General features: G+C 39.6%; 1 protein-coding gene across 1 annotated transcript; it reads right to left on the bottom strand.

The window, feature by feature from the left end:
• Positions 1-4,200: 4,200 nt before the first annotated feature.
• Positions 4,201-11,163, bottom strand: GLRX2 (glutaredoxin 2). Its single transcript, XM_004382553.3, has 4 exons — positions 11,020-11,163; positions 7,146-7,209; positions 5,824-6,000; positions 4,201-4,494 (listed from the first exon to the last, which is right to left on the bottom strand). Exons 1-4 carry the CDS (start codon positions 11,118-11,120, stop codon positions 4,363-4,365), a joined length of 474 nt encoding a protein of 157 aa, XP_004382610.1. The 5' UTR covers positions 11,121-11,163; the 3' UTR covers positions 4,201-4,362.
• Positions 11,164-11,184: the final 21 nt, after the last annotated feature.

The raw sequence follows: 11,184 nt of genomic DNA, 5'->3' as shown, positions 1-11,184 counted from the left end.
AGTCACTGATGACTTCCTCAGATTCCCTTAGTCTACCTTGACCAGAAAGCAGGAGCACTTAATTTTCCTACCACTTCTGAGAAAGAAATTTCTCTTTTCTGCATCTGGTGATCTTCCCGTGTGACTCTGTGGATCAACTAGGAAAATGCTTTGTAAGTAGGCATTTAAAAAATTATTGTTGATAGGCAGCTGGAGATATGACTTGATTAATAAAGTACATAAATATTTTCCTTTATTCTAAAATAAGACAACCTATAGGGTAAATCTTCAGCTTATCTGAAATAAAATCGGTTAGAGTAGTATTCCCAGTTACAGAACTGCGGAAACAAATGACCTTACATCAAAAATTACTTTAGGGAATATCAAGTCAAACCTCTAATACCTGAATCACTAATGAAACATTTCCAATAGTTTTTCAATACATTCTGGAAGTCAGAATTCTTCACACCTCACAACATAAGTACATTTCTGAACTATTTCAAAAGTTCATCCACAAATCCTGAAGGGTCCACAAGAAAATTTCTAGAGCAGAAGAGGAATTTAGGAAAGTTGCAGGGGACAAGGTCAACAAAAATCTGTGGGGTTTCTATACACCAGCAGTGAGAAATCTGAAAGGGAAATTAGGGAAACAATTCCATTTACAATAGCATCTAAGAGAATAAAATACCTAGAAATATATCTAACCAGGGACATGAAGGACTTAAAAATGAAAACTATAAAACACTGCTGAAAGAGATTTAAAAAGCCTTAAATAAATGGAAAGATGTTCCATGTTCATGGACTGGAAGATGTAATATTGTTAAGATGTCAATACTACTCGAAGCAGTCCATAGATCTAACGCAGTTCTGACGAAAATTCCAACAGCCTTCTTTACAGAAATAGAAAAACCAATCATCAACTCTATATAGAATGGCAAGAGGTCCTGAATAGATAAAGCAATGTTGAAAGAGAAGAACAAAGTGGGAGGATTCACGTTTCCTGATTTTAAAACACACTATACAGCTACAGTCAGCCCTTCATATCCACGGGTTCCACATCCATGGATTCAAACAAATGCAGATAGAAAATATTCCAAAAAAAAATGTGTTGTTGTTGACGTGTACTATGTAATTAGGCCTAGGATGGTTGCAGCTGTACTGAACATGTAGAGACATTTTTTTTTTCTTGTCAGTATTCCCTAAACAGTGTAGTATAGCAACTATTAACATAGCATTTATATTGCATTAGGTGTAAGTAATCTAGAGATGATTTAAAGAATACAGGAGGATATGCATAGGTTATATGCAAATATTACACCATTTTATAAAAGGGACATGAGCATCTGTGGATTTTGGTATCTGTGGGGGGTCCTGGAACTAATCGCTGGCAGATACCAAGGGACAACGAAACAGCCTGGTACTGTTATAATAGACACATAGACCAATGGAATAGAATTGAGAGTCCATAAATAAACCCACACATCTGTGGTCAGCTGATTTTTGACAAGGGTGCTAAGTGCATTCAATGGAGAAAGAAGAGACTCTTCAATAAATGATGCTGGGAAATCTGGATTTCCACATGAAGGAAAAAAACAAGATCCATACCTCACACCACACACAGAAACAAATTCAAAATGCATTAAGGACTAAATGTGCAAACTGAAGAAAAAACAGGGGCAACACTGTCAGGCCTAGCTTTTAACAATGGATTATCTAACATAATAACAAAAGCACAAACAGCAAAAGACAAAATAAATAAATGGGACCTCATAAAAATTAAAAACTTTTCTTCATCAAAAGACTTCACCAAAAATGTGAAAAGACAAGCTACTGACTGGGAGAATATGTTTGGAAACCATATATCTGACAAGAATCTAATAACCAAAATATATATATATAAAACTTCGACAACTAAACAACAAAAAGACAAATAATCTAATCATAAAATCGGTGAAGGGCTTGAATAAACATTTCAACAAAGAGGACATTCAAACGGCCACCAAACACATGAAAACATGCTCGGTGTCATTAACCATCAGAGAGATGCAAATCAAAATCCCAATGAGATACCATTTCACTCCCACTAGGGTGGCTAAGATGAAAAAAACAAAAAATAACAAATGTTGGTAAGGATATGGGGAAACTGGAACCTTTACCCATTGGTGGTGGGAATGCAAAATGGTACAGCCATTGTGGAAAACAGTGTGGCAGTTCCTCAAAAAAGTGAAAATAGAACTACCATAGGACTCAGCAATTCCACTCCTAGGTATATACCCAAAAGACTTGAAAGCAGAGACTCTGACAGACACTTGTATACCAATGTTCACTGCAGCACTATTCACAATTGCCAAATAATGGTGGAAACAACCTAAATGCTACCAACAGATGAATGGATAAACAAAACTTGGTATATAGATACAATGGAATACTCAGCCAGTAGGAGAAATGAAGTTTTAATACATGCTATACAATAAGAATGGAGCTGAAAGAAATATGCTGAGTGCAGAAAGTCACAAAATATTGAATGACCTCACTTAAATAAAAAGACAAGAAAAGGCAAATGTATAGAGAACAGAGTTTATTAGCGGATACCAGGGCGAGAGGGAGGGGGAAAGGGGGGTTAACGGTGATGGAAATATCACACCAATTAAGGGTAGGGTTGCAGAGCCGATTATCGTAATTGCTATCAATAAGTTGTACACCTGTAAAAAGTTGAATTGACAAAAGTTGTGTGATAGATACATTAACAACAAAAAAAAAAAAGAAGAGAGAGAGTAGCGGCCAAGGCTTCTTATGTACAACCAAACACCTCACGGAATTTGGTTTCCTAGTTTGGAGGTTTAGGGTCATGGTTTCATGGAACATCCCAGTTAAATGGCCTAATAACTTGTTTAATGCTTCTGTTCTACCTCCTAGTTCATTGTGTAGTGCCTGAGGTCTTAAGTGCTTGCAAGTGGCCATCCAAGGCACCACAACTGGTCTTTATTCACCTGGAGCAACAGAGGAAGAAGGAGCATCAGGAATAAAAGGAGGATATGGAATGTCTGGCTAATTGCCTCCATGAACAACTGCCTCCTTTGCCATGAGACCAGAACTCGTGGTGCCCAGCTACCATTACTGAACGTTTTAATCAGAGTCTATAGAAGAATCCTGATCAAAAGGGGTAAAATGCGAACAAAATTTAAAATTCTCATGGACTCCAGACTTCCTGGAGCCATGAAGGTTGAATAAGCCCCTGAAACTATTGCCCTGAGATCATCTTTAAACCTTAAACCAAAAATATTCCCTGAAGTCTTCTTAAAACCAAAAATAAGTCTCGCTTAACTAGTAACAAAATGTCTGCTTTGAGCATTATGCTCTTTTAAGACTATCTATATGGGATCAAATTGACAACAACAACTTGAAAAATAGAACTTTAGGGGATAGTACATTTATGTTAATGGGGGAGGAACAAATCAGACACAGAGGGTGAGACTGGTTGCACAACTCGAAAAATGTAATCAATGTCCCTAAATTGTACATGCAGAAAATGTTGAATTGGTGTATGTTTTGCTGTGTATATTCTCAACAATAAAATAAATAAAAGTAAAAAAAAAAAAAGAATTTTACTGACAGTTTTAATCACTGCTGTCTCAGCAGAAGAAAGTTTCTCCAAATTAAAAATAATAATAACTTAAAAAACAATATTCAAGAAAAGTAATCTAGTTTGGCCTTATTGTCAACAGAGCACAATTATGTAAAACTACTGATCATAACAACATAATTAGTGATTTTGCTGAAATGAAAGTAAGAAACATTATTTTATGGATAAAATGTACAATAATAATTTTAAAAAACAAGTTCATCCTCATATGATGCAGAAATCTGCCTCCTTTTAATTTTTGCCCGTAGGTACAGTTCTGCTCTCTGGAACTACTAAGTCATTAAATGAATAATTTGGTTTCTTTAAGATAAATTTCATTCTCTTAAAAATTTAATATACTTCTATTGCTTGGGAAATACAAAATATAAAGGCCTGTCACAATACACCACGAGATATCCCTATCTAGTTTAGATATACTACAGGAAGTAAAGAATTGCAAATGTTAACCTACCACCTAGCTCTCAATTGTAAAATTCATATATAAATTCCTAATGATACAAATTTTCTACTTAACTCCACTCCTGTTTTCAGTCTTAAATGCCATCTCTTTTGCTCAAGAATTGGCAAATAGGAAGATGAGGTTTCTATAGGAATTTACTATTCATTATTTTCTACATCTTAGTCTTTCGTGAAGATAGTTCATATATTTAAAACATCTTCAAACATTTAAAAGTCATTATCAGGCATTATCACTTTAAAGAACTGATATTTTACTAGCAAAGTTATGAGCACCTACATCACTAAAATTCTTTCCTCTTACTTTTTTTTAAATAACATTGATGAACTAGTGGAAGCAATTTTCCTTCTTTGTGAAGCCTATGAGTGTCCATTGCACCTCCAATAAAAGTTCCATTGACAAATATTCTTGGAACCTGTTGGATAAACAATAATAGATTAGGTCTCATCCTAGTGTCAGAAGTAAAAGACTACTTCATACAATAATAATAGATGCTCATGGACTGGGTACTTTTATGAGCTGGGCACCACACTCAGCTCTTTCACAAATTATCTCCGTAAATCTTTACAACCCTTGAGGTAGGTAATATTTCTGGCTCTATTTGGAGGAAACTGAGGGACAAGAACTTGCTAAAGTTCATAACAATAATAAATGGCAGAGCTGGGATTCAGATCCAGGACAACCCGACTCTAAAGCCCCTGCACCTAATCACTATGCTACATAATGTTGTTAGGTGCCATCGAGTTGATTCTGACTCATGGCAACTCCATGTGCACAGAGAACTGCTCACAGGGTTTTCAAGGCTATGACCTTTTGGAAGCAGCTCACCAGGCCTGTCTTCCAAGGTGCCTCTGCGTGGGTTCGAACTGCCAGCCTTTTGGATGGTAGTCGAGTGTGTAACCATCTGCACCACCCAGTGATCCACATGCTATATAACAGAAAAAAAAAAAAAAAAATCAAACCTTGCCATCAAGTCGATTCTGACTCATAGAGACCCTACAGAACAGAGTAGAACTGCCCCATAGGGTTTCCAAGACTGTAAATCTTTACGGAAGCAGACTGCCACATCTTTGTCCCGTGGAGCGGCTGGTGGATTCAAACTGCTGACCTTTCAGTTAGCAGCAAAGCACTTTAACCACACTGCACTACCAGGGCTCCTTATACTATATAATAGGTAAAATAAAATATTCTCTAATTATTTATCATGTTTATGCAGTTCTTTCTCACATTTGTTTTACTAAGGGGGAAGAGCACACTATAAACTTCTTCCTTGCACATATAAACAAAAAGGAAAATAGCAACATTATACATGTTTCTGATTATGGGTATTATGGGTATTAAATCTACCAGAAAAGCTAAAAATATGGAGCACTAAAGCACTCTTATTAGTACAGTAACTGAAGACTGACCATGGTCTATATTTTTCATCTTGAGAAAAGTTCCAAGAGGACCTTAAAGAATCATAAGTAAGTGTTCATAAACAACACCATTACCTCACTCCTTCCAGGCAAAACACATACACGCACGTACACGCACAAGCACGCACGCACAAAATGAGGATAACTTTAAAAAGAATTAACTCTGCTGTTTCCTAGTCTAAGAAGCTGATTCCCAGATCTGATGCTTCTTTATCGATACAAACTCCTCTGAGAATGTCCAGCTCACTCCTAACACGAGGGTCTAGGTTCTGAATGATCCACGTTTACCTATTTCAGGGTAACAGTACTACAGAGAATATACTCACAGTTCTTTCGCCAGTCATTTTGAAAAGGGCGTCTTGAAATTGGTTTCCATATTCAAGCATGTCCAATTCCACTACTTTATAGTTAATGTTTATGTCTTGGAAAAGCTTTTTTGCCATCGTACAGTAAGAACATGATGTTTTTGAGAAAATCACCACACAATTATCTGAAATTGTTTCCTGAAACAAAACAATCACTTTAACTCTAGGTATTTCCTTTTGAAAAGAAATATCATAACCCAGTGGGAAAGGTATGGGCTTGAAAGTCTGATGATTCAGGGCTCAAATTGAAGTCTATCATTTGTATTCCTCATCATCAAATATAACTGAGGATAATATTAGTCAGAAAAAAAATGGATGTGACTTGTAGCCTGCAAAAGGAGAAAAACACATATAAAAGAAATTTTCTCAGGCAGAATTAACTGAGTATTGCAGTGAAAGAGAAAAAATAAGAGAATACAGTACAGCATGGTATCCCTGAAGGATCATTTATAGAGTACTGCATGCTAAGGAGCCCTGGCAGCACAGTGTTTAAAGCTCTCGGCTGCTAACCGAAAGGTCAGCAGTTTGAACCCAGCAGCTGCTCTGAGGGAGAAAGACGTGGCAATCTGCTTCTGTAAAGATTACAGCCCTGGAAACCCTATGGGGCAGCTCTACTCTGTCCTATAGGGTCGCTATGAGTCAGAATCGACTCGACGGCAATGGGTTTGGTTTTTTGGTTTACTGCATGCTAGGTCCTTCGACAGTGCAAATCGTTCGCACTCATCTACTAACCTATAGGTTGGTGGTTCAAACTCACCCAGTGGTGCCTGGTGATCTGCTTCCATAAAGATTACAGCCAAGAAAACTCTATGAAGCAGTTTCTGCTCTGTAATACATGGGGTTACCATAAGTCTGAGTAGACTTGATGGCAATGGGTTTGATTTTTGGTTTACTGCATGCTAGGTTCTGTGTTAGAGGAAAAGGCTGTTAAATAGCTGCCTAGGCTGGAATCAGATAGCATCTCTGGTCAAAGGCAGCTTGCCTGGTGTCAACTGTGCAGTTGAGGTAAGTATAATGAAAAGGAGCAACCAACCTCATACATCGGATGTAGTGGGAGTGAAGATTCCATTAATAGTAAAGCATGTAAATTTTGATTACCAAAATGATCTGGGACTTTTCATATGAATTAGTTTGGTAGAAGATTTTTAAAATATATATTAATTTAGTAAATCATCTGCTGAACTACGGAGATGCCAAGTTTGGATACTGAGCATACTGATTGTATAAGACACAATTCTTTTCCCACAGATGAAAATTTTTTACTCGTCTGCCCCATCACTCACTTGGATCTGGTTCATAGGAGCAATTGCTGACTTCCCCCAAGATGATGACGTGTTACTCCCCATCCTAAAAGGAATTAAAAAGAGCAATGTAGTTTAGTTAAGCGTTAAAGATACTATCACCAAAGATACCATTTGAAGAAAACTATTAGGGTTTTGCATATAAGTGCAAACATATACCCAAACCAACAAAATAGAAAAAAGTTTTGTTATCAGTACAAAATATCTGTTTACAAAATATTTGTTTACTAAAACAACAAGGGCCTGTGTGCTTATCTAACTAGCCTCCCAATGACCATTATTTGATAAAAACACATTTGCTATGTTTAAAGCCTAACACACTCTTACTTATGACCACTAAATTTCAAATGGAGTCCTGGTGGCACAGTGGTTAAGAGCTATGAAAATTTTTTCCTAGTCTCCCACATCACTCACTTGGATCTGTAAATTTCAAGTATTATGTCCTATATTGACTGGCCATATGACCTGACCTTTGGTTTAAAAATATAGTCTCCATGTTCTTATTAGAACATGCCAAAACTCCATGAACACTCTGTGAAGCATGAAGCCTACGAATACTCAAAGATTTTAAAGAAGCTAAGGTATCTGAAAGGAGCCTGGGTGGGGTACAAGCTGACTGCAATCAACTGCTAACCACTAGGTTGGTGGTTTAAACCCAGCAGTGCTCCACTGAAGAAAAGGCCTGGTGATCTGCTTCTGTAAAGATTACAGCCAAGTCTGGGGTCTTAAAAGCTAGCAAGCAGCCATCTAAGATGCATCAATTGGTCCCACCTGGAGCAAAGAAGGAAGACCACCAAAGACACAAGGAAAATATTAGCCCAAGAGACAAAAGGGCCACATAAACCAGAGAGACTCCATCAGCCTGAGACCAGAAGAGCTAGGTGGTGCCCGGCTACCACCAGTGACCCGCCGACAGGGAACACAACAGAGAGTCCCTGACGGACCAGGAGAAAAGTGGGGTACAGAACTCAAAATCTAGTAAAAAGACCAGATTTAATGAATGGTCTGAGACTGGAGGGAACCTGCAAGACATGGCCCCCTGACTCTCTGTTAGCCCAAAACTAAAACCATTCCTGAAGCCAATTCTTCAAAGATTAGACTGGACTATAAGACATAACATGATACTCATGAAGAGTGTGCTTCTTAGCTCAAGTAGATACATGAGTCCAAATTGGCAGCTCCTGTCTGGAGGTGAGATGAGAAGACAGAAAGGGACAGGAGCTGGTTGAACGGACACGGGAAATCCGGGGTGGAAAAGAGGAGTGTGCTGTCACAGTATGGGGAGTGCAACTAGGGTCACACAGCAGTGTGTGTATAAAGTTTTGTATAAGAAACTAACTTGAACTGTAAACTTTCATTTAAAGCACAATTTAAAAAAAAAAAGATTACAGCCAAGAAAACCCTACAGAGCAGTTCTACTCTTCAACACAGATGGTCGCCATGAGTCTGGGGCTGACTCAAGGCAGCTAATAACAACGTGTCGGAATCACAATGGTTCATGGCTCTACATTTCCCAACCTGTAAAATGAGAACAAGACTCATTCGGATCTCAATGGGTTTTGTGAGGATTAAATGAGTAGATATACAGAAAGCAGAACAGTGCCTGACACACAGGAAATGTTGACTAATGTTTGACCTTATTATTTACAATTATAGGGATCCTCATTACCTCAGTATTTATTATGCAAAGCCCAGCTGTTGGGACCTGGAACATACATTGTAACAGGAAAATACCCACTAAAAAACTGACCAACTGACCCATTTAACATCATCATATCTCTCTGCTTACCTGTAGAACCTTTCCCCATCCATTTCATCTTTCTTGGTCAGCCAGTCCCTAACACATTGTTCAAATAATATCCAACATCAAGATACAAACTAACTGCAGAGTAAAACTGCAAATCTTGTAAAATAATTTAAATATTTCAAAAGTATGACTCAAGTATCTAAGGATAAAGTAGGATTAAGAAGTGAAGCTTCAAATATTCAAAAAACTTATTCTTAATGATTACATTGCAAATGCCAAATTTTGAGAAAAAAAAATTCTCCAACACTTCATTCATTGTCTGTTAGTGTATTTAAAACTTAAATGTTGTTAAATATAAAATAAATGGCTTTGTATGTTTACTTTTTTTTTTCTTCCTCCTGTATAGCATGAAAGTTTAGTCCTGTTTTAAACAACTCCATTCTAAATGACCTGTTCCAGTACACGTCATCCTTGGATGAAGAGCATCTGCGCTATACAGTGCCACGTGAAAACTCAGAATAGGGAAGCTACAGCAATGGTCACCTTAGGAATAACATGGAAGAGTTAGAAAGGGAGATGGGAACTGCAACCAATATTTTAACATTTCTTCAACCTCCAACTCCCCAGTGTTTACAATCTTTATTATCCCTTACTTCCCAAGAGATTAGCAAGGAAGTCCTTCAAACAAAAAAGGCCTGCGCTTATCTCAGGAAGAGGTTAGGAGTTGGGAACTAAGGAAACTGCAGCCAACCTAGGAGGAGACTGCACGGTGTAGCTTTAAGAGAAAAGCAGGCTGAGTTTCTGGAGTCTAAGGTGGGAAAGAAAAGGTTAAGAGGTGCTGGCCTGGACCTAACAAGGGGCCTTGGTGGAATAAATCAGCAATCCATTTCGTTTGCCAAGTAAGAAAACATATGAGTCCTTTTCAACTCAAGTCTGGCATTTAACTGTCAACTTCAAACCATCTATTACAGCATTTATTATTGAAACAAAATTTCCAGCAGAACTTTCGTTAAGAGACTGTTTCCTTGGGTAGTGAAAGGTGGTGGGTACGCATTCTGAAATATCACCCCCTTTCCTGCTAAGGAAAGATAGAAAGTTTCAGGAAGGCACCCTACCCTTCCACTTCAATTTCTAGTTAAGCTTGATAAACTTTTATCACCTATTAAGGAAAGCGGCATCCACGGAGGAAGTAAGCGCACAATACACATTTCACTTCAACACGGATGAAGCAGGCACGAGTCATTCTACATTCATGCAGCTCTTACTATGTGTTAGGTAGAAGGTAGGCGCAGTGCTATATAACCCAGGAACACAGATCAAAAAAAACAGTGGGGCCTCAATAAGCTGTCAAGTCATAGTGCCTTCTAAAGGGGTCTCTAGTTTGGGCTGTAAGGTTAATCAAGAGTTCCCAGATCAAGCAAGTAGGAAGACTCCCAGACAGAGGAATGGAAGCGCAGTGGTTAAGGGAGGAGATGGGAGCCAGGCCACTCGGAGCAGCCAAGGGGAAAGCACTGTCCTCGGCCTAGCCGGAGGCAACATCAACATGAATAACTTGGTCACAGTTCCTAGGATCAAAGACCTGGCCATTTAGAAAGGAGAGTCAGCTTCACGTCCTGTAAGAGGGTTGCCAGTCAGAGATAATAAAAATGCAGGACGCCTGACTAGGCATTTCAGAGGAACAGCAAATAATCCTTTAGCCCAAGTGTGTCCCGTGCAATATTTGGGATTTATTCGGACTAAACAATTACTCGTGTTTATCTGAAATTCTAATTTAACTGGGAGTCCTGTGTTTTATCTAGCAACCCACAGTGGGGTCCAAGCGAAAATGACTCAAGCACTTTCAGCCCGAGAATCCAGGATCCTCAAGTCGACACCACCACTCGGGCACCCTCCCCAGCGCCGGCAGCAGCCACTGTCTCCCCACCCTTCCTGGGCCTCCCAGACCGCCGCCGGGGAAAAGACGCCGCCGCCGTCGCCCTCCGAGGGCCTCCGCCTGGGAGAACTCAGAGCCACCCGGCGCCGGCGGAAGGACTCTCTTGCCCATCGTGCCCGGACCCCCGCGAGGCCTCCGTGTCTCGACCAGCAGGACCTGCCCGTCGCGCCCCGTACCCAGAGGCCGCAGCTCCCGCCGTCCCGCCGAGCCCTCCAGCCAAGCTGCTCCCGTTCCTGGCGAGCCGCGTCCCCACCAGAGCCGCGCGGCGCCAGGACATGGCCAAACCGCGGGACCGCCGCGAGCAGAAACGCTGAGGCCCGCGGTGCGGGAGAGCCCGCCTC

This window comes from Trichechus manatus, unplaced genomic scaffold, assembly GCF_000243295.1.
Source record: "Trichechus manatus latirostris isolate Lorelei unplaced genomic scaffold, TriManLat1.0 scaffold00095, whole genome shotgun sequence".
Lineage (NCBI taxonomy): Eukaryota > Metazoa > Chordata > Mammalia > Sirenia > Trichechidae > Trichechus > Trichechus manatus.
Note: the sequence above shows the minus strand (reverse complement) of the source record. Positions and strands in the feature narration are given on the sequence as shown.

Excerpts from the sequence above, each read along its gene's own strand:
- GLRX2 (XM_004382553.3), bottom strand. The coding sequence starts at position 11,120 with ATGTCCTGGCGCCGCGCGGCTCTGGTGGGGACGCGGCTCGCCAGGAAC. Across the intron at positions 7,210-11,019 it reads GCGGGAGCTGCGGCCTCTGG|GATGGGGAGTAACACGTCAT; the intron begins GTACGGGGCGCG and ends AATTCCTTTTAG. Across the intron at positions 6,001-7,145 it reads CTCCTATGAACCAGATCCAA|GAAACAATTTCAGATAATTG; the intron begins GTGAGTGATGGG and ends GTTTTGTTTCAG.